The 22,415-nt window shown below is 37.7% G+C and overlaps 1 protein-coding gene across 3 annotated transcripts in view; it reads right to left on the reverse strand.

The window, feature by feature from the left end:
* slc24a4a (solute carrier family 24 member 4a) overlaps window positions 1-22,415 on the reverse strand; it is a 67,740-nt gene that overhangs the window by 17,617 nt on the left and 27,708 nt on the right. For 2 of the 3 annotated variants that reach the window (XM_077240130.1, XM_077240132.1), the window contains exons 3-10: window positions 4,818-4,894; window positions 4,428-4,502; window positions 3,524-3,608; window positions 3,336-3,439; window positions 2,409-2,483; window positions 1,025-1,050; window positions 891-944; window positions 199-344 (exon numbers count right to left, since the gene is read on the reverse strand). In XM_077240130.1, coding sequence (XP_077096245.1) covers window positions 199-344; window positions 891-944; window positions 1,025-1,050; window positions 2,409-2,483; window positions 3,336-3,439; window positions 3,524-3,608; window positions 4,428-4,502; window positions 4,818-4,894 — 642 coding nt within the window. The remainder of the gene's footprint in view (window positions 1-198; window positions 345-890; window positions 945-1,024; window positions 1,051-2,408; window positions 2,484-3,335; window positions 3,440-3,523; window positions 3,609-4,427; window positions 4,503-4,817; window positions 4,895-22,415) is intronic. The other variant, XM_077240133.1, reaches the window with a different exon arrangement.

Below are 22,415 nucleotides of genomic sequence, written 5' to 3' on the forward strand. Positions count from 1 at the left end.
CAGCAAGGAAGCAAAGTGTCAGCATCTCATAAGAGATGTCAGATGGCTACGCATTCAGTAAGTGCTGTTGGTGTAGGTTTTAAAAACAGAAGACATACAGATAGTAGAGTAATTAATTTAAAGAGAACAAGATCCGACTTTGATGCAAGCAGAGGGTTAGTCGCTATCCCATGAGGAAACCTGTCTAGTTACCCTTACCTGGGCTGAGTAACGGCCATGATGGATCATCCAAAAACTGCCCATAAAATTCATTACCATCCTCCATCTCGCTGCTGACCGTGTTACCATTGACGACACCCTTGTCTTCCTTCCCCGTGAAGTAATTTTGAATGCTAGTGTTAAACCTAAACAACAACAAAAAACACACACACAAAACAAAGGTGTGGAAACAGTGAAATTTCACCGTCCATTATCTATTAAGAGTGAAGCGATATATGAAGCACAACTGGCACAGAAATCACTTTTAAAGCAAGCCAAACTTCCTATTGGTCAACATGTCGAATGACCAACTTGAACCATTGCAAAATCTGCATGAGGAAATCTTTCGCCCTCACACGGAATTACCAATCGCAAGGATTCTTGTTGAAACAATTGGATTTCACCCACACAAAAAAAGAAGAAAAAAAAAACACAGAACAATGCGACCGCACCTTAAGTCAGCTCAAAGTAGCATGTCAGTACTCCAATACCAGCTAAAATTAAGGATTCAATACCTTACATTTCAATACCAGAGTAAATATTTCGATAACACACTCCTTTAGTTATTCAAACAGTTAAAAGTGAATGCGTAAATTATAAATAATTACAAAATATTTGAAAGCTAAATGTTTTTTCTTAAATTAAAATAAAGAATCTGATATTTAAATAAGTATACAAAAAGGAGGACTCACTTCATGATGACGATGTAGCCAACATACATGAGAATGAGTACCAGACTCTCCCACCTGCAGAGAGAGAGGAAGCCAATCAGATCTCTGCCTTCAAACAGTCAAGATAATGTGTATTCAGACAGAGGTTCACTTACCACAAAATCTGGTCATCATAGATAAACTGAAAGAAATATACAGTCTGTAAATAATCATGAAGTGGCAGCACAATTTCAGTGCACATTGTTCTTTTTCATTATGTATTTTTCCTGCATTTCCTACACAGATGAATAAGTCTAAAAACTATATAAATATAACTTAAATATATACCAAATAACTAAAAAAAATAGTCAAGGATTAGATCCAAACCAACAGCCCCAGAATGAAGAAAAAAGAAAAAGCAAAAAAAAAGTAAAAAAAGATGCATGTTTTTATCTTATATATATATATATATATATATATATTTATAAAATGCAATTTTAATATTTGAGGCTTATTACACACTATTACTGTATATAAAGATATACAAGTTGTTTAGGAGGGCAGGTAGTCCATCATATCATTCAAAATGCTTTATAGGAGTTGGCGACACTGTTGAAATCTTTTACTGTGATTTCCAATTAGCAAAAGCATCGTTTACCCAAAAATGTATATTCTGTCATTAATTACTCAACGTCATGTCGTTTCAAAGCTGTAAGACTTTCGTTCATCTTCGGAACACAAATGAAGATCTTTTAGATGAAATCTGAGAGCTTTCTATCCCTTCTTTGACAGCTATGCAACTACCACTTATACTTCAAAAAGTTCATAAAGAGATTTTATAACTTCGCTATCGTACAACAGAACCTGCTTGATGTGTAACAAACCTCATTGGTTCTTGCGGAAGCTCAAATGTGCTGGGTAACACACGAGAATGAACCTCATTGGTTCTCACACGTCAAACGAACATGCTTGAGCTTCCGTTTACCACAAAAGATGTGTGATTGATGAATGTTTATACGTGAATAAAAGCCTAAATTCAATCTGTTCATCATATAATGCGTTTCATGTTTCTTCAGAAAATGTGGACTAAACCACTCAATTTATATGGATTAGTTTAACAATCTCATTATGAACTTTTTAACATCAAAGTGATTGTTGCGTACCTGTCAATGTAGGGACAGAGAGGTCTCCGATTTCATCAAAAAGATCTTTATTTCTGTTCCCAAGATGAACCAAAGTCTTACGGGGTTTGGAACGACATGAGGACAATTTAATGACAGAATTTACATTTACAGCATCTTCGATAGGTGTTCTGAGTGGTTACTGGTCCATATAAAAACACTCTAGCAAATGGCAGGAAGCATCACTTCCAGTTTCTTCATAAAGGCTTCTAAGCCATTGTTTAACAACCACAGAGCTCATAGTATATTTGTCCTGAAAGTTGTATTCGTTATTGCTAATTATCAGTTTTCTCTGTAGAGAAAATTAATGGGATTTTTACTTCCAGAACATACTCTATTGTACCACTTAATTGCCAGATCTCATTAAATTGACACTTACTGCAATAAGGGCAACCACAGAAAAAATGTAGTAGGTCGAGTCTCTGAATACAGCATACTTGGTGAGATAAACAACCTAATTGGAAAAGAGAAGAGCTTTGTACACAGAAGTCAACAAAAGCAACTATTCTTTTTTTATTAAGTGTTAAGTTTCATGTCTACTGTACCCTCAAGTTTGCCACATGCAACAATAAAAAAAAATGTTTATGCCCGGTTTCACAGACCAGGCTTAAGCCTAGTCCCAGACTAAAATGCATGTTTGAGCTGTCTTAACTGAAAGCAACTTGCACTGACATATCTTAAAATATGTAAGTGGCATTGTTTTGTCTCAAGATGCACACCAGTAATGTTTTACGTTTATAAAAGCTACTTAAATGTTCTATGTCTATGAAACCATCAGGGGCCGGTTGCAAAAACTGCTAAGACTCATCTTACAAGTTAGTCATCATCATGTTTTCCTTTAAGACTGTTCATAACTTTAAGTCAGTTACATAAAAACATATATTGGTCTAATCTGATACCAAAAAGTAAGACTGATTGATTACCCTTAACTAACTGCTAGTTGGTCATACTAGTTCTTAAGAAAGTCTTAACCTAATAGCTGTGTTTATGCAACCTTAATATTTATAAAAAACAAAAAAAAACATCACAGCAATGTACTTTAAAAAGGTCTTTCTTAGACAACAGAGACCATAGTATCTGTCTGCAAATCCTGTATTTATTGTGGTCGAACTCTTACATTGATTTATTATTTATTAAACATTCGCTTTCAAAAATTCCACTCTTTGAAATGAGAATGAGAGAGAAAACAGCAAGTCTGGAGGGTAATTTTCACATTGCAATGCTCAGATGAAAACGAAAAAAGGTCAAGAGTTGCAGCAGCTCCGAAGGAGGGATGCTGTAATATAGATCTCAGAAAACTGCTCACCTGCCCCGCAAAAATCCCACACACGCCGATGATGCACAGGATGTTGAACACAGCTGAGCCCACTATGGTACCCACCCCCACATCTCCATGTGTAATGAACACACCTGCAGAAAACAAGAGGGTTCTAATCCACAGCAACGGTTGACACATGACTAATGCATATACAAGCACCTGTACGTGTGGCTCACCAATTATAGAGGCAAACAGTTCAGGGGCGGAGCTTCCAGCTGCCATGAAGGTCGCTCCTGCTACATCTTCACTCAGCTGCAGTTTCTAATGGATGGGAGGAATATACAAATTCACGCAGAGGATGTACGAAGGCCATAATTAAAAGGTCTAAATAGACTGTAGAGATGTGCAAAACTGTAAGAGGGTTGCACGCACAATTCCTTTAAGATCTGCTAGTCATTCACCCTGAAAGGAGATTTTTACATTCTTTGATTAATGCAAAAGAACTACGATATGTAAAAATGTCAGTCTTTACTGTCACCTTAGATCAATTGCATACATGCATACATACATGCATACATACATGCATAATAAAAATAATAAATCTTACTGAGCCCAAACTTTTGAACAGTAGTGTATATGACTCACTTGTGTTTTTTTATCCCCTAATGAAGTGGAACATTTACAGTAGTCCAAACTACATGAAGGGAGTAAATAAGTGGCACACATATTTATTTTTTAGTAAACTGTTCCTTTAAGGAACACTGTATAATAACGCTGGTTTTAGGGTCGTCACTGATCAGACATATTTCTTAGGGATATTTTGACACTAAAAGCAGAGTAACTGACATATTCAACAAGTAAAACAGATTTTAGGAGGATTACGCATGAGAAGTTGTACAGTAATTTGTCTTGAAATTTATTGTAAAAGACGGTGATCTTTTTACAAAGGCGATTCTTTGATGGCTAAAGCACAGCATGCAGTCAACATGCAAAAAAAAAAAAAAACATCCTGATTTATACCTAATAGTTGCATATTAGTACAACCTGAACTAGAATTCAGCATTAAACGATGGTGTGGGGAATTCTGGGTTTGGAAGAACAGGTAAAAGCTCATTGTTACCACTGTACATTTATTCTTACCTCACAGATCTTCTCTAAAGAGGTCACAAAGTAATCGTCACAGACAATAGCAAGGGCCAGAAACATATATAAAGCCTGAAATGGAAAGCAGAAATCACAATAAACCCATTAAAGACAAGAATGAGATGCACCATTATGGGGTTGATGTGCAGAAATAATTTAAGCGGTGTCTAAGTGATCTTCTGTTCTATAAGCAGTAGATGTCAGGGTGGCCTCAGTGCTGTGAACTCATAGTGGCAAACTCATGACCAGTCACAAATGACGAAAAAAGCTGACAAACTATTTATAATTGTCATAAAATTGTCAGACATGCACCATTTATCCTGGATGACAAGGACAACTGGTGAGCAAGGCTAGATGTTGATTGACGTGCACATAAAGTTTGCCTACCGCAAATATGTGTAGCAGAACCGCTCCTTGTGTACGCTGTCTGTTGGTGAATATATCCATGGGGAACTCGAGGATGGCTGCATTGGAAATGAGAAAGAAAGTCACTTTGGCGCAGGTTGTCACTTTCCATGAAATGATGGTACAGTCCAAAGAACGATTGGAATGTGTGGGCAACAGAATATAAATTATGCCTACAGGGACTACTACTTAATCATAATGCAAGAAAAATACATTGTATGTAGTACACATGGTCACCAGTGCATGGGACTGCATTTATTATTTCACACACTGACAAACCACAGCCATGGGTAAAGCTCAATTTAGAAATAGGAAAGAAAATAACTGATATATCATGTAAGCAGTATATAGTAGGCTCAGAGAGACTATTCAGTGATGCATTCAGTATTGAGCTTTGCTAGCAGGATGCCTCACTTGCTACACCTAGTACTCTAGGATCTGGGTGGGTTGAATATGGATTTCCACACCCAGTATACCAGACTCTAGAAAAATATCATAGTTGTAGTGTAGTTAAAATGTAAATATATATATATAAAAAAAAGCAAATACATTTTTACAAATTTCCCTATGACACATGGGGTCACTTCCCCTATGAAACATCCATTTGCAGTGAAATTTCTCTAATGCTTCTCTTTTGTTACTATTCAAAATTCAAACAAAAACAAACAAATAAAGAAAGGGCTTATATAATACGCAGGCTTAACATATGCCACTTATCATGATACATCTTGCAGTAAAATTTGTCTAAAATAAAAATGTGTCCAATAATTAACTAAACTAGCCTATATGTATTAAAATAAAATATGTGGGATTATAAGAGTAATTTCTGCTATAACAGACAAGGTAATTTAAGCAGTTAACACACTAGTCCAGAGGTTTTCAAAGTGTGGGGCGCGATGAGCAGAAAAAGAAAAAAGAAGAAGAAAAACAACCGTTGCAAAGGCATTCAAGGCGTGAATAACGCTCTGGCTTTATAAAGTGGCATTGAACGGCATTTACACTAAATTGCTCTTCAGACTATTGACTTGTCACCATTAAAACAACCTCAACATAGAAGTTGCTCGCCATAGAAAAGCACCTCTTCAGCAGACAATCACAAGCTGCCATTGCAGTGTTTCCCCTACCATTGTTTTGAGAGGGCACTCACAACCATGTTCCTTTTTAGAAAGAAATGGTATCTGAGAGGATTTCCAGTCAGGATTTTGACCGTACCATAGTACTGAGATTAATCTCATTAGAGTCACAAATGATTTGCTCTTATCATCCGATCATGGTTGTTTCTCTCTATTAGTGATACTTGATCTCAATGCTGCATTTGATACCATTGACAACAACATACAACATTTTAAATAGACTCGAAAATTATGTTGGCATTAGTGGAATTGCACTAGCATGCAATTCCTAAACCTAACCCCAAGTTCAGTATAGAGTACCACAAGGCTCAGTACTAGGACCATTGCTGTTCACTCTGTACATGCTACCCTTGAAAGATATCATTAGGAAGCATGGGATTAGTTTTCACTGTTATGCAGGGCTTGACAGGCTTTTCTCAGAAGGAGCACATGTGCTCCTAAGTTGCAAAATTTAGGAGCGCAGTACGATCTTTAGGGGGCGCAATGGCAGTTTACCAAAAATTTGTTTTACCTTAATAAAGGGATACGAGTAGACATTTGTGAATGCAGTAGACAGAGCTTAAATCCATATTAAACCTAAGATATTCCTTTAAATCTGGTTTATATGCCTCCAAGGCCTGTTAGAGCAAAATCACTAAACATCAAAACCTCACAAACACATAGCTGGATAGGTCACACGTCAGTACATTCTGTCATGGCAGCCCTGCTTGTGATCCGGGCAGCCCTGTAGGTCAAATAATTCCCAATGGCACAAGATGCTCCCGGTCAGGGCCACACCACTAAAAATACCACCACCCTCATAATTAAATCAACATAATGCCATAATCTATACAGGCATCTGCCCCTCTAAAGCAAATTAAATCTCTTCAGCACTTCTACTGATGTGGACAACCATAACGCAAGTTGCCACAATGTTACTTCAATGTTGTGAGTTGTTCCTGGATATTGCCAAGTAGGTCTGGGTATCATTCAAAAATTTGATATCGATAACTTGACCGGTTCCTGAATGATAGTTTACTTTTAACAAGATTACATTACATATTACCTAAAAAAAACTTGACAAGCACCTCATTTACGAATGATTGGAATTCATTAACACTCACACATTTAACTACTAAATCGGAGGTTCACAAAACGTTTGTGAATCTGGAGGAGAGTTTATGGCAAGATCAGTTTTATTTGCAAATTACTCAGAATGTACTAGGCTACATTTTCATGAATGAGTACCATTGTATGGACAGAAAAGGTAAACTTTTTATAAAATAAACAAAACAAATAAATGAAAATTATAAAATGTTATCCAAATACATTTTCTGAAGATAACGAGTGTTTCTTGGGGATGAAAAGTCTCCATGATATTCTGGGTCATATATTTTAATGGGTCAATTTCTGTTTATGTAATCTGTAAATTATTAAATCTGAATCGCGTGTCTGTGAGTGAATGAACGGCACAGATGCGCACTGTTGTTTACTACAGGCACTTACATTAGTAAACATGCTATTTTTACATGAACACATCAACTAATTTAGCTTTTCCCAAAGTATATTGCTATACTATACTGAGATGAGTAAAAATATGTTGAAATAAAATGTCATTGTATAAGCAACGTATTAAACTGCAAATTAACATTTATATGCCTTGTATTAACACATCAAAACGATATGTTACGGACGAAATATGAATGTTTAGACCAGATTTGGTTGACTAGTTTTGAATAGATTATAAAGTTTTTACTGTAAAATAGACTACTGCCACGTAAAATAAGCTTTAGTTTGCCAATTTCTGCTCATATATTAAATATATAGTATGGGATGTTTTGTCAAAAGTAAATAAGGTATATTGAATTATCAACTAAGATGTTATTATATTGTTTGTTCCAATGTACATTCAAACTAATGAATACTTAACTTTAAAATTCATAGACTAATCAAATTTATGCTTTTTACAAAGAAAGATTACACTTGAAATATTGTTAAAATTGTAATTGTTGATTTACCTTTGAAAACTTTAATAAAATAGCAAAAGAATATATTTACAAGGTAGATATATTTACACAGGTTAATATAAGCCTTCTCAATAAATGATTTATGATGTTTTATTAGTGACAAATTTGTGGGAGGATAAATATTCCAAAATTTTCTGAAAATACAAAGCAAAATTACTAGAAATGTTTACCTAAGATATTATACAGTTTGCATGCATACACAATTTGTGAAAACTTTTTTTTTTTCAGATGTTTCCAACTCTAACTTTGAACCAATTCTGTAGAATGGCATAGCCTATTTGAACAGGATTTGTTTCCAGGTATGACTGTGTACTCAAAATATGTTTTTGACTTTCATTTATATTTGGAAACTATACTCTAAATATATTTTATTGAAAATATAATCTATATACACACCTGACTGAAAGGTCATTGTCTTCTCAGGTGTGAATCACAGCCTTATTCATGATCATTCACACCCCCACACATATTGCCTTTCTAAACAAAAAGTGTCTTACAAAATTTAAAGGGATAGTTCACCCAAAAATGAAAATTCTGTCAGTCTTTACTCTCCCTCATGTTGTTCAACCCCGTAAGACCTTCGTTCATCTTCGGAACACGAATTAAGATATTTTTGATGAAATTTGAAAGCTGGATCACTCCTCCATAGGCTTCTTTGCAGTGGCTCAGTGGTTCATGTAGGTTGTCTACAAACCGAAAGGTTGGTGGTTCGATCCTCGGTTCCACCTGACCAAGTGTTGAGGTGTCCATGAGCAAGACACCTAACCCCGCTGCTCCCGACGAGCTGGATGGCGCCTTGCATGGCTGACACCGCAGTCGGTGTATGAATGCGTGTATGGAATGGGTGAATGTGAGGCAAATATGTAAAGCACTTTGGTGGCCATTCGGTCTGTGAAAGCGCTATATAAATGCAGTCCATTTACCATTTACCATTCTTTGAGGGATTGAACTTGCCGGCCTCGAAAAGTTATTAAAGACATCGTTAAAATAGTCCAAGTGACTACAGTGGCTCAATCTTAAGTTTATCAAACGACGAGAACACCTTTTTATTTCAACTATTAATTTCCTTCTCTCTGGGCCTCGAGTCAGGTTACTAGTTTAACAGCGTATGATCTGTTGTTGCAAGTCACACGCATCACCCACATGACCAGCGTCGGCCAATAGTGAGCCTACGTGTGACGTAGCTCTACGGAATTACACTAGTTTTACTGACTAGAGGCCCACAGAGAAGGAAATGAATAGTTGAAATAAAGTCGTTATTTATGGTTGTTTTTGCGCACAAAAAGTATTCTCGTCGCTTGATAAACTTAATATTGAGCCACTTGGACTATTTTAACGATGTCTTTAATAACTTTGAGGCCGGCAAGTTTCAATTCCTCAAGAAGCCTATGGACTAGTATGGAGGAGTGATCCAGCTCTCAGATTTCACCAAAAATATCTTAATTCGTGTTGCGAAGATGAACGAAGGTCTTACGGGGTTGAACAACATGAGGGTGAGTAATTACTAAAATAATTTTCATTTTTGGGTGAACTATCCCTTTAAATCAAAGTATTGTTTTATGTGAATGACTAGGCAGGATGATTTTCACATAATTTTGAAGCACAAACTCTAGGCGACAACATCGATTGGTCAAAAGTCTTGTGGACACATATTTAGTATGTATTGTTGCCTTATTTCAGAAACCTTAATTTTTTGTTTTTTCAATAACTATGCATAAATATTCTTCTCTCAAAAATAATAACATATTGCTCACATATTATGGTAGCCCTGTTTGTGCTGAATAGTGTGTAATGACACCTTTGCCATTAATATGTTTATAAGCAACTGAAAAAAGCACCAATTTCAGGACATGTCAAAACATCAAGGACCCCAAAAACACCTTAGACCCCTAAGGAGTAATGCGAGAGACTTTTCCACCCATATTAGTATTCCTTCAAAGCAAACACCAGTAATGAAAGTGTCTGCTGTGTAAATGCATAAAAAATGGCTTAAATCTTCTTTTGCCAACTCATTTTTCAGTCTGAAGAGCTCATTAAAACTCAAGGAACTAATAGCTCTCCCTGTTAAGAAGTAATCTATCATAAATGACAGCAATAGTGGCGTGATGTTTTATCACAAGCACCATCATCGCTTTCATTGTAGTTATTTGAAGGGTTGAGAAAAACAAACAAAATCCCAACGTTTTATCCATCAAGCGTAAGAGTCATTGGTGCCCTGATCACATTTCTCTTCCCACAGCTTGCCCCTCCCATATCATGAGAAGGAGAGGACACCCTCAAGGTCGTCTCTTGAGAAAACCCACAGTGCACATGCAGACAAGAGTATCATGCACATCCTACCAGAAACAAAATACACATACACACACTCCAGACATTCACAGCAGCCACATCCAAGAGAACTGAACTGCTTGGTGCTACTGAATACATTATACTTGCATATAGTAGCTACATTATATTTTGAAGTGAAGGGTTTATATGCTTAAAAAATATAAAAAAAATAAAAATAAAAAAAGTGACCCGTGAGTGCACATGCAAAAGTTGCCACCTATATGCTACGGTGTTGTGGGTGGTTGCTAAGCAGTTGCTAGGGCATTCTGGGTGGATGTGAAGCCATTGATAGGTGGACCCAAATCAAATAACCCACCAACAAGTCTCTGTTCTGGTCTCTAGATATGGCAAGGATCCCTCCTTCAATTTAAGCCTATAGGCGTTTTAACAATTGTACCATTTCGCCCATCAAGCAAAACTCAGAAAATGTCTGATCGTTTAGAAAAGTAACAGCAATTTCATAAATCTGTGTAACAAAAATAAAGAAAGTCAATGGGGTCCAAAAAATTGAACCTCAATGACATGTCAGTGTACAGACAAAAAGAAAGAAAGAACACACACACAAAAAAAGTACACATTATGTTACCCATAATGAAATTAAGTGTTTTAATTATACAGTGCATAGTATACTGCATTAATTGGGACAAGTCTTCTGAAGCAGCATAATCGGGTTATATGATAAACAGGCTTTTATTCAGATATAGAGCTTATAAAATATTGCTAACACTTAAGGTCAACCATGCTTGCTTGACACGCGAGAACAAATAAGGTTTAGGGAAAATGCATATAAATTAGTAAATATGATTAAATATCAGGGGATATGAATGAAGCAACCATTTTCCATAGGTGCTGCTTCTGTAAGATGGGATTCAGCAGGACCTGCTGCTGACAGTGGAAGTTGTTTTTATCCAGGTTGATGCACACGCAATCTCTTGCAGGTAAATCTATTAAAACTCCTTAGGAGCTCTGGCATGCTGCATCCATTATTAATGAAAGTACCATTAAAAAAAATCTCTCCCGGTCTCTGTGGGCATCATGACAGTGCTTTCAGGTGGAGGCTTTGTCAGTGTCTCCAAACAAATGGTGAACAAAATACAGTACAAGCATGTATGCATGTGCTTTGGGTTTGTATCTGCTATACAAACAGCATATAGGATGAGCTACTGTGGAGCAGCATCTCAGGTAGAGTGAGACCGTACGTGCTTCGTTCTCTCGCGTCATGTGATGACCTTTTCCATCAATGTCTGTCCTGATGTGAACACACATGGCAGGATCAGTGCCTCGCAGTTGGACATACTGTGCTGAGCTGGAGGTGTGTGTGGTTGTCAGAGTGGCATGTTAGAGTCACTGTCTTATGCAAGAAATCGTATGATGTGTTCAGAATGGCATATGCTACATACTACTAAGGCATGAGCGATATGGCTAAAAAATTTTTTATCAGGATAGAAAATTCTCATATCAGTCTCTGATAATTATCACGGTTAATGTCAAATCTGTATTTCTTTCAAGTTTAAAGGCAGATTTTTGCACCCAAGTGAAAGTAGTAGAAACCAGACCAATAATTCTGGTTTTAAACTACTCTATTGTCAGAACAATGTGTTTTTGAATGCCTTCATCTTTTGTCATGTTTCCTTAATAAATATCTTAATAGAAAAATTCATTTCTTATTTTCTGCATGTGCAAACGGGTAATACAGTTTCAAATCATGAAACCGGTTTATGCTGCCTGATTTTGATGGCACGTATCTTCAGCACAGTTTGCAGTGCTGGCAGTAATATTAATATTACATGTTGTAACTTAGAAATGCACATTTGACAGTAGCTTGAGTTGAGATGCAATGTAAATGTATGTTCATTAACAAAAACAGTAGATCTGTCAAGATTACTTGATTAAATTTGAGTACTCCATTTTTAAAAAAATTGTGTGGAGTAACCATCAAAATACCGGAAGTGACACAGTTGCTCACAGTTTTCTAAGGCTGCATGATGTATTAAAACCATACTATAGTGCTATTGAAAAGTGCTATTGCAAATTCACAAAAGGGTTCGATTCAGTTAAATAAATGTACTGTTCACTCAGTTTTACAGTGAATAAAATCCTAAATTCAATCTGTTCATCATTTAAAACGATCGTGCTACTTCAGAAAATTTTGGACTAAATTTTTGTGATTCCTTTTATTTATTTATGAAATGATAAACATCTTCCAGATTCTGCAAGAGGATTCAAACTTATGCAGGTAATTGTAACGTGTACACCTAAAAGATTCTGGGCATGAGAGATTGCTGGAATGGGCAAAGCAAGCCATCCTGCAGAGGCGTCCTGTTGTGAATGCCATTTCATGTTTAACTGAGGTTGTGCTCAGGGTTGTAACCACTGGCAGTAACCCCACACTATCCAAAGACTTATTTACCGTTTGATTTGAAAGAATTACACCAGTCAAGGTTTGTAAGCATTTAAATGTCAAATAGTTACGAGTCTTTTCCTAAATAAACGGCGGAGATCATGAACAGGAGCAATCCGTAAAGAGCACCATTAATTTTGGATGAAATACAATGCCGCCTCTAGCCCCATCTCTATCTGACAAGCCTCCCGCTGTAACGGCATGTTTTCTTTATTCAACAGCTTTACAGTTATGCAGCATATCTCAGTGTATTAACCCATGTCACTGCCTGAGCTTGCAGTAGAAACACCTTAAAAAGTGCACACACAAAGCTCAACAGATTCTACCCTTTTTCCTTACGAACGATTCGATCAATCTTTTCCAGTCTGTGAAAAATATAAGTTCCTAAAATAACCCCTCTTCAGGCACAGGAGCATTCTGCTTATTCAATTTTCAGTCATCAAGCTGGCATCCAACGCAGACTGTCTAAGCGCTCTCTCTCTTTCGGATTACTTATTGATTTGAGCAGCTTCTGAGGAGCACAAACATAAATGGAGGCCGCTCTCATCAAAGCACCTGCTTGTTTGCCTATGTGAACGCCTCTTCAGTGCGATTATCCGGTTACCAAAATCACAAAAACAGGCAAAATATCTTCACACAGCTATAGATTGAATTGTGATGTTTGAAATCTGAACATAAATGCAGAAAGAACAGTAATAAGTGCTGTTCTCCCTTGAGAATACTGTTGGCGTGTTTTTATTAGTTATTTCGTGTCGTTCTTGAGCTTGGATCAATTGACCCTTCGCTAAGCCCAGCCCTCCTTAGTTACTGTTGCTACGCCTGTCGAGCTTTCGCGTCTAGCACATCTAATACAGTGTGTATGCACCTGGTATGCAGCGGTGTCAGACACTCCTAATGAGATAATTAGTAATTTTTGGCAAACATGTGAAATATCTGAGAGAGCAAGACAAAAGGGACTGTAGTATGCATTTGAGGGATATATCCACGACATAATATGCAACTAGGGCTGCAACTAACGATTATTTTGATAATCGATTAATCGGACGATTATTTTTTCGATTAATCGATTAATCGGATAGAAATTAAATTAGATTTTTTTTTTTATTATAACTAAATAAAACCGTAAATCAGACCAAAATTTTTGTTAAAACAAATTTACACAGACATGTTGTTCAGATGTGAATATCTGAACTAAAAACAAACTAAAAACATCTAAAATATATAATTCATTTAATTTTTATTTAAAATTAATTATATATAAGGAATATAAGGATAAAGAATATAATATATATTATATATATAATATAGAAAATAATATAATATAAGGATAAATTGATTAAATAAATATAGAAAGACTGAAAACAATTGTGTGAACGTAGAGCCGCAGTAGATCGCGTTTGAAAAACAATTAAAACTTAGTAGACAAATGCTATAAAAAGAGAACGGAATGGAGGTAACGTTACCCAGCAAGCTAACAGGCTTGAGTAAAGGACAGGAGAAATTATGCATTAGTGCACAAGCATTCGCTGAAAACCACTGAGTACAGTGACTAAAAAACAATATTTTACTGCTGCTGTTATTAACTGCCTTTATATTTAATGCTTCACTTTGTAAACACCGTTTTAATTTAACCTATTTCTGCGGTAGCGCTATTTTAATCCATCACTTACGCCGGGAGCGAACTGATTGCACAACCTGATGCTCGAGACAAAATACAGACATCCCGGAAGTCCCGGGAGTCTCCCGCATATTGATTGCGGCTCCCTGATGCCCGCGAATTAGTTCAAACTCCCGAAATCTAGAGCGCGCAAGCAAGAGCGCGCATGCGAGACAGAAGAGACTGCTCCAAACCGTGTAGCGCGCGCGCTCGGCAGAGCGCCTGAGGGAGAGAGACCTTGCGTGTGTGTGTGTGTACCAGTAAACGCTCCCTGTGACGTAAGCAGACCAACTAATCGATAATGACATTCGTTGACAACGATTTTCATAATCGATTATAATCGATTTTATCGATTAGTTGTTGCAGCCCTATATGCAACAGATTAGAGAATAATTTAATAAAAATTTAAGCTAAAGCTTATAGTCGCAGCAGCCACGCCTCATACGCTGACCCACATGGGAAACACACAAATCGAGGAACAGCTGTGTTCGTGCACAGCAGGGTAAGTGAAATGTGAAACTAATCTAATAATTATAAATCAAACAGTTTATCCATAAATCTTGTGGAATAACACTAACACCGGCAAAGCCGCGATCGGATTGGGTTAAAGTTACTCAGTCAGGGGTAGTAGGCCGTCGATTAACAAATTGCTGAAATATATTTTAAAGTATGTCAGTGAGCCTCCCTCTTGTCTTTAAACGTTTTATTTTACGTTAAAACATGTGCATTATGAACAAAGAACCGTAATTATTTCCAACTTCCAAGCAATATGTGTTTTTGTTAATCCTGTGGACATTTAGTTGTGAATGGGGTCTCACACACACTCCTGATCCACGCACATCCCTTCTCACCTTGGCTTTTAGATTTTCGGGAAGTAAAAAAATTACACTCCCCCTGTCCAAACTTTTAGGATACCGGGTATCAGATTTGCACAATCCATACGCACAACGCTTCGGCATGTTTCCCTCGCTCTAAAGCTTGCCAGACCTCCCGCGCCTAGTTACGGTTGCTAAGACACGATTGGCCAGTGGCGGTTTTCAGGCGTGGCTTAGCGAAGGGTCAATTTGGAATTTAAATTTCTTTTGAGCAGAGTTTAGTAACAGTAATATCTTTATTGAATAAACAGTGTTATAACAGTTGTAATAACTGAAAAACGATTTAGTTTTTGTCATTAAAAAACAATGAGAGTTAAATTAAATAAGGGTGTACTCACACTAGCCAGTTTGAACCGTGCCCGAGTGCGTTTGACCACCAAAGCGCGGTTCGTTTGACTAGTGTGAGTGCTCCGAACCGTGCCCGGGCGCGGCTCGATTGGCCGGCCCTGGCCCGCTTGGAAGAGGTGGGCCAGAGCACGGTTCAGTTGGACTCGGGCGCGGTTCGCATGCAGTGTGAGCGCTAACCGTGCTGGAGCACAGAACAGGACGCGTGATGTACGGGAACTGTAGTCCGTAATCAAAGCTGCAAAGTCCTTGCTGCACTTCAGCTGGTACCTTGCAAACCTCCTCATACGAGCAGCACGATTACGTGAAAATTTTCGCGCCACTAAGGCGACACATCTGTTTAACAAGAGGCTGTGAGAGGGCTGTGGACCAAACGACACAATATTATCCACAAAGAAAACAGAGCGATGGACTCCATTGTGTTCAGAGAGCGCCGCTCGTCTTGTTTATTCCGAAACCGTCGCACCATAATGACGTAATTACGTTATGTTGAAATCATTTTAAACAAATAAATACAATAGAATAAAGATAGCCTAAGGCCCTAAGCCTACCAATAAAGAGAAAAGTTTTTGAATAGGTCTAGCACTAGTATTCAAAAATACTACAGAAACGTAAAGTAATTAAATGTAAAATAACATAGGGTAGTATTTTAGTCCTGACTAAATTAAATACATCGACTATAAATCCAGATTCCTTATAATTAAAGCTATCTTTTGTTAAAGCTATCTTTCAATATTAATGACGGACACATATGGCTGCTGTCACTTTGAGAGCTAGTGCACGGATCCTGTTTTCATTATACTGTCACATACATTTTATGCTTATTTAAGACATAACCGACTGTGTTGGATGCTCAGCAAGACCGAAATTTGTCATAATTTTGGTTTTTTTTGTCTGTAAACACGATATAGTCCGTGAAAAAGAACTTTTGTTACTCACAGGCTGTTTGTGAGGCGGCTTTACTATGTATGCATGCAGAGAAAACCATCTATCAGAGAGCGTGCGAGTACTGAATATAAAATCGCTTGAATGTTTAGCGTCGTAAGACTTAAAAATACGAGCGAACGGTAAACTTAAGTGACAATGTAATGCTTGCCCGAATATGCAAGTGAATATTCCATCATGTCCCAACTCCTAAAAGCGAGAGTGTAGTATCGCCGCCTTCAGCGCGTTTGACGCTTGCTTGAGCAACCCATTTTGAGAGACTGAGTGTTCAGCTGTGTCTTCTGTCTCTCTATCAATGTTTGCGGGAATTTCCCGCATTATAAGTGGGAGACCTGCGGGAATGATTAGAATAACGCGTAATACTCGCAATCCCGTGCTGAAATTCGAGCCCTGAATTGGCTACATTCAAAAGCACGACAGTATTGATACAGCAGTTGCTGTATCGATACGCGTATCATCAGGAGTTCATGACGATGTATCGTCCTATTGATATTCTGAGCACAGCCCTAGCCCTAATCACATCAAATTATATCAACTTCACATAAACTGACAATGAAGGAACATATTGTTTATTATAAAAGAGAAACATAAGCTTATTGATGACAACCTACCCTAGTCTCAGCTTCAGGAAGTGTCCATGGACAGCTTAGGGACTGTATGCATATTGCATGCCGAAATTGAAAGATCTGGCAAGCTCCAATTTGATTGGCTGATTGCTATGCAACTTCCATAAATCAGTGTGCAATTGATTTTAATCAGTCTGCTAGGAAGGAGTATTTACCAAGTACTAAAGCTGCTCCAATGAGCTCTTCAGAGGAAGCAAACAAACACTGTATTCACCAAAGTGTGCAAGGTCCATGGCATAAAATCCTGAAAAGATATTTGAGAGGCACTTAGTATCAAGTAAACTTGATATTCTCTATAGTCAGGACTGTTTACAGAAATGCCTATGAAATAATTGCTACTCATTACTTTTAGATGGATGAAAATTCTGACCACAAAGTTGCAAGACATTAAACAAATTGCTTAAGTAGTCTGTGCAAGCTTTCACAGAGATTGCTGTATCAGTACTTGAAAGTGCCACCACTTTGCACACCGGCTGATTATTACAGTATCATCGATTTCACATTTACCTGCTTCTAAATGTCACAAAGCTAGAAACTCTGGCTGGTTATGTTGACTTTTCTTCTTGCGAGTAGGTTATTATTGGCAAGAACAATATTGTGGTAAAATGTCAAAATGTTTTACACAGTGAGAGTATAATTTACTGATGTTTTGTGAAACACCTTAATTTAATGGCAATATGAAAGCAGACACTAAACCTCTCAATTCACTGAGAATGAATGAACTCATTCACCTTTATTCAATTATAGCTATAGGTATGCGTGGGCGTGGGTGTTGATGTCTACAGCAAGGGATGATCAATGGTTTAAAGGGTAACTAAACCCCTGGTCAGAGCCTGACTCCACCCACTGGCAATATTTGAAAAATGCTGGAAAAGTGGGCAGAGCCCAGCGGAGGGGGGCATGCACCTGAGATGCATCTCTGTGTATGGAACCTGCCTACATCACCTGCAAACGCTGCGTCACGAACCATCGCAAACATCCAATAGAAAAATACAACTGCAGTAGCCACCCTTCAACCTGAAGAGGGCAGCACTCAAACGTGTTTATACCATATATTGTAGAATTAAAACACTTTAAACCCAAATGTCAAAAAATTTACTGGAATCAATGAACGGCATTTATGAAGCTCAATTCTAACAGATCATTAACTAAAAAAAGTTGTTTTAGTGTTTAGTTACCCTTTAAGGAAATCATAAGACGTTGTTGGACTGCTGCTCTGATGCATTTCGGAAACAATTCACCATAGACCTGGGCTGGAGCTCAAAAGAAACTAAGGTGGTTTTACACTGGGAGTTTAGTTCGGAACGGGGAACTGTTCACATGAAAAATTGCTAATGTGGAAGCTGTAATGTGGACCTGGGAGCACACCAAGTTCCCGAACCCAAGACTACCTGGAGGAGCACTTGAACAGTGCTGTGACTTTTGCATGAATATAAAGGCAACAGTGACTCGGGTGCGCACTTGTTCAGGAAAAAAGAAAAAGAAAAAAAAGTAACCCGTTTGTGATGACGTAAGATGAACGCAAATGCACCAGGGTTCGAAAAAATCAAGCTAAGAGGGAAACCAGACCAGCTCTGGGAACAATCGCGCTCGAACCGCAGCAAACATGCCCAGTGTAAAAACGGCCTAAGAGCTGTACAGAAACAGCATTTTTACCACAGTGAGCTATTCTGCAAAAGGAATGGCATTCAGAAAATACCTTTATCACCAGACAGATATTACTGAATTAGTTGTGCTAAAGAATCACACCTGTATCGATGAAAGCCACCCAAAAGGTTGGGTTTTCTGAAATTGAGAGTTCTGAAACTAATTTTAATTAGTTGAAGGGTCTTGAATATTGTTGTGGACAATGGGGAACCTTGGAGTAAAAAATGTTGAGAACCAATGTCTTAACCCATCAGAAGTCTGAGGCGTTTTCTGCCCATCAAACATTATGCAGGCCATCCTATAGAAAGAAGGAATGTAGTGACAATGAGAATGTAGTAGCTGAAACAGTCAAGTTAAAGCGTATATTCAGCTTCATAAGCAGTTGTCTTTTAGTTTGTCGTGCAAGGCTCTATTTTGCTAATGTTGCTTTTGATTAATTTGACAACACCAAGATGATGTAATGCTTTCCTACTCCATCTCAGATTACAACGGTCTCAAGGGTATCTTTGTAGGAGGGAGTTTTGGAAAAACAAGGCGTATCCTTTTCAGCGGCTTAGAACCGCTAACTGCATCAATTCCTAAAAAAAGAAAAAAAAGAAACACTACCTAGTCAGCATTACATTACAACAGTAAGGAAGAAGTGCTCTTCGCAAACTCTCACACGCAGCAGGATGTAAACACATTCACAAATTCTCCCTTCTCACTCATGTAGCTGGCAAAGACCTCAGATCACCGCTCGCTCACATTCTGTCTGGGAGCAGCAAGGCTAAGATCCACTATGTCAGGGTTTGACAACGGCGCGCGGCATACTGCTGAGCAAATGTGCCTGAAAGCTGTACTGTTCCAGTCCCCGAGACATTGAAACATTCATTAAAGACAGAGAACAAATTAAAAGGGCAGATTCCATCAGCCCACAATGACAAACTTACTCAGCTCACAACTCTAATAGAGAGACAACCCCTGAAACGTTCCAGAATCTCATGACAGGGTGCATGCAGGGTCACACACACCGAACTGTGGCGTCCGGCAAAATTAGAGCCGCTTAATGAGAAAGCCTTGGGGGACTGAGATGGCAGGATTCCCAAGATATATCCGAAGATCTGGTCTCATCTTCCCTAGCATCTCCTATGGTCACAGCAATGTCGAAGGGACAAGCATCTAAAAATATCCTTATTGCTTCCATTTATAGAACACACAAAGCAAAGCCACAGATCCATTTTTCTCATAAATCACAAATGTTCTTTTACAATTCTTTTGTCTTTTCACAAAGCTGCCCCAAGCGATAAAGATTTCCAGTCAGAGCAGCTTAATTTACTGTTGGAAAAATACATTTCAATAAGTTGTCAGGACCAGGCCCCATTCCATTGACGTTCTAATGCATATATTACATTTTGTTCAAGATTTATGTCTTAATCAGCATTGTCTTGTCAATATCTTTGACATTAGACAAAAGGGGATGATATGTGAAGCAAATACCATTTCCCAAAGTGTGGGCCAAGGGACGCAAAAAATAAATCAGACATTGAAATTTCATTATGTGGAATACATTTATTTTATCACACTGTGTCCTAACCCGACATGATGCGACTCCAGACAAGTTATCTTTAAATTAAAGGAAACAAGAACGTTCGGACTATGAACTCAATGTGAACTTAAGGGTAGTATATGACTAAGCTTGTTTTCAGTTACATTTTTTAATAATGTTAAAATGTAATATTTATGAATTTTAATTGTACTTGTTAATTCGTTGCAAGGGCAGTGTGCTATCAGAGTTCACACACACCTGATTGACTGATTTTTGATAGATTGTTTTTGCATCCTGTAGTCGTGTCGCATCTGTGTCGACATAAAAATAACTTGTTACTGGAATCTTATTGCATCGCGGTCTGGCATAGCTGGCAACTCATAAGGCAGCATAGCATGAAATCAAGGATTTAAATTGTCATTCGTGCGTGTCCTGTGACAGCAGATCTGAAAAATTTTGTGAAATGCTACAATTTACCCCTAAGACTTGATCTCAGAATAGTAACAGAAGTGGTGTAAGAAATTTCAATATATTCCCAAACTCAAGGGGGATATGGGGACTTTTTTTTTTACGTTTAAAAAGCCCTGCAATGACAATGTCTTTTCTTAGTATGAACTAAGAAAAACACTCAAATAGGAAAAAGGGCATTATTCATACCAGTATTTCCCATTCATTAACTAGACTATAGCGGGCCGCCATAGTGAAAGACAATTTTACTTGCCCGACCAAACAAGTAGCCCGATTACAACTTCTATATAATACCTAGGGAAGCAAAAAAAACGCAAGGACGATTCTGATTTGATCACATTCAGTGTAAAGAGCGATTGATAATGGATAGTGTATTTCTGGTAACAAGGGGCCAGTTGCACCAGCCAGACGTAAAAAGGTTGGTGCAACAGGTGTAAATATTCATCGGAAAGAGCTTACATCCATCTAAAACTACGACAATGTGCAGTAGCTTAGCGTAGACTATGCGTGTACCGTTGGCATGTTCTACCGCACTGATAGTTGAGACGCCGTTCGCGTTACTATGGTTACAAATGTGAATTTATTGGCTACAACGAATAGATGAAAAATGACTGCTGAGCCAAAAAAAGAAAATTACTCGGAGATTGTGAAACAAGAAAAATTATTGAGCTATTCAGTAAGTATATGCATATTTTGGTATGCAAGCATTGGCATAAAATCGAAGAGAAATTAGCACCTGCAGTGTTGGAGACAGCGCTTCGTTCCTGTTGGTTATGTGTTGTAATGGCATTGATAACTCATTGATTAATTCTAACAATTCAACCCTGCTGCAACGAAAACGTTCATTAAGTTCTGTCTCCATATTTATCTAGAGCAGGGGATCCCAAAGTAGGGGTCGCGACCCCCCGGGGGGTCGTGAGACAGCGAGGGGGGGGTCGCGAGATGATATCCAGAAGTGTAATAGACAGAATCACTAAAAAATATTTTGCTACCTAAAAGTTAAAGATTTGTAATAAATCTCAAGAGATGGTGGATGTGTGGAATTTCATGATTTATGAGTGACGTTAGTCTAGTAGAATTTTCTAAAAAATATTTTGCTACCTGAAGGTTAAAGATTTTTTTGTGTCACGCATGCATGTATGACTATTTCCCTCATATTAAATATAAAACGCATGTGGACTGATATTTTTCCAATGTCCGGACTCCTTTATTAACGGAGTAGGCCTATATAAACAGACGTTTCAATATATTTGTATGAAATGCATTTTCTGAGAATTTATATTTCAAGTTTTTACTGCAAATGTCAAAATGCGCGCTCTTTGGTCCATCAGTGCTTGAGTCACCATATAGGCTATCGGAAAACATTTGGAATGGATCAGACATAATTCTGACCACTTATTAAGTTTTGTTTTAAGTAAATTTCGTTTTGTATAAATTGTATCTTCATTTTAATCAATGTTTTCATCTACAAATTGACTGGATTAATAAATAAAAAGCAAAAATAGTAGACGATATAATTAGGACACGGAGGCGCCGGCGCGTGAACTGGAGCGCGTCTCATAAATGAACTGAAAACTGACAGAAAAAACTAGTTTATTAATAAACAATTCAAATGTTTAATGCA

This window comes from Siphateles boraxobius, unplaced genomic scaffold (assembly GCF_051911475.1).
Source record: "Siphateles boraxobius isolate OS27281-9 unplaced genomic scaffold, OSU_SipBor_1 22, whole genome shotgun sequence".
NCBI lineage: Eukaryota > Metazoa > Chordata > Actinopteri > Cypriniformes > Leuciscidae > Siphateles > Siphateles boraxobius.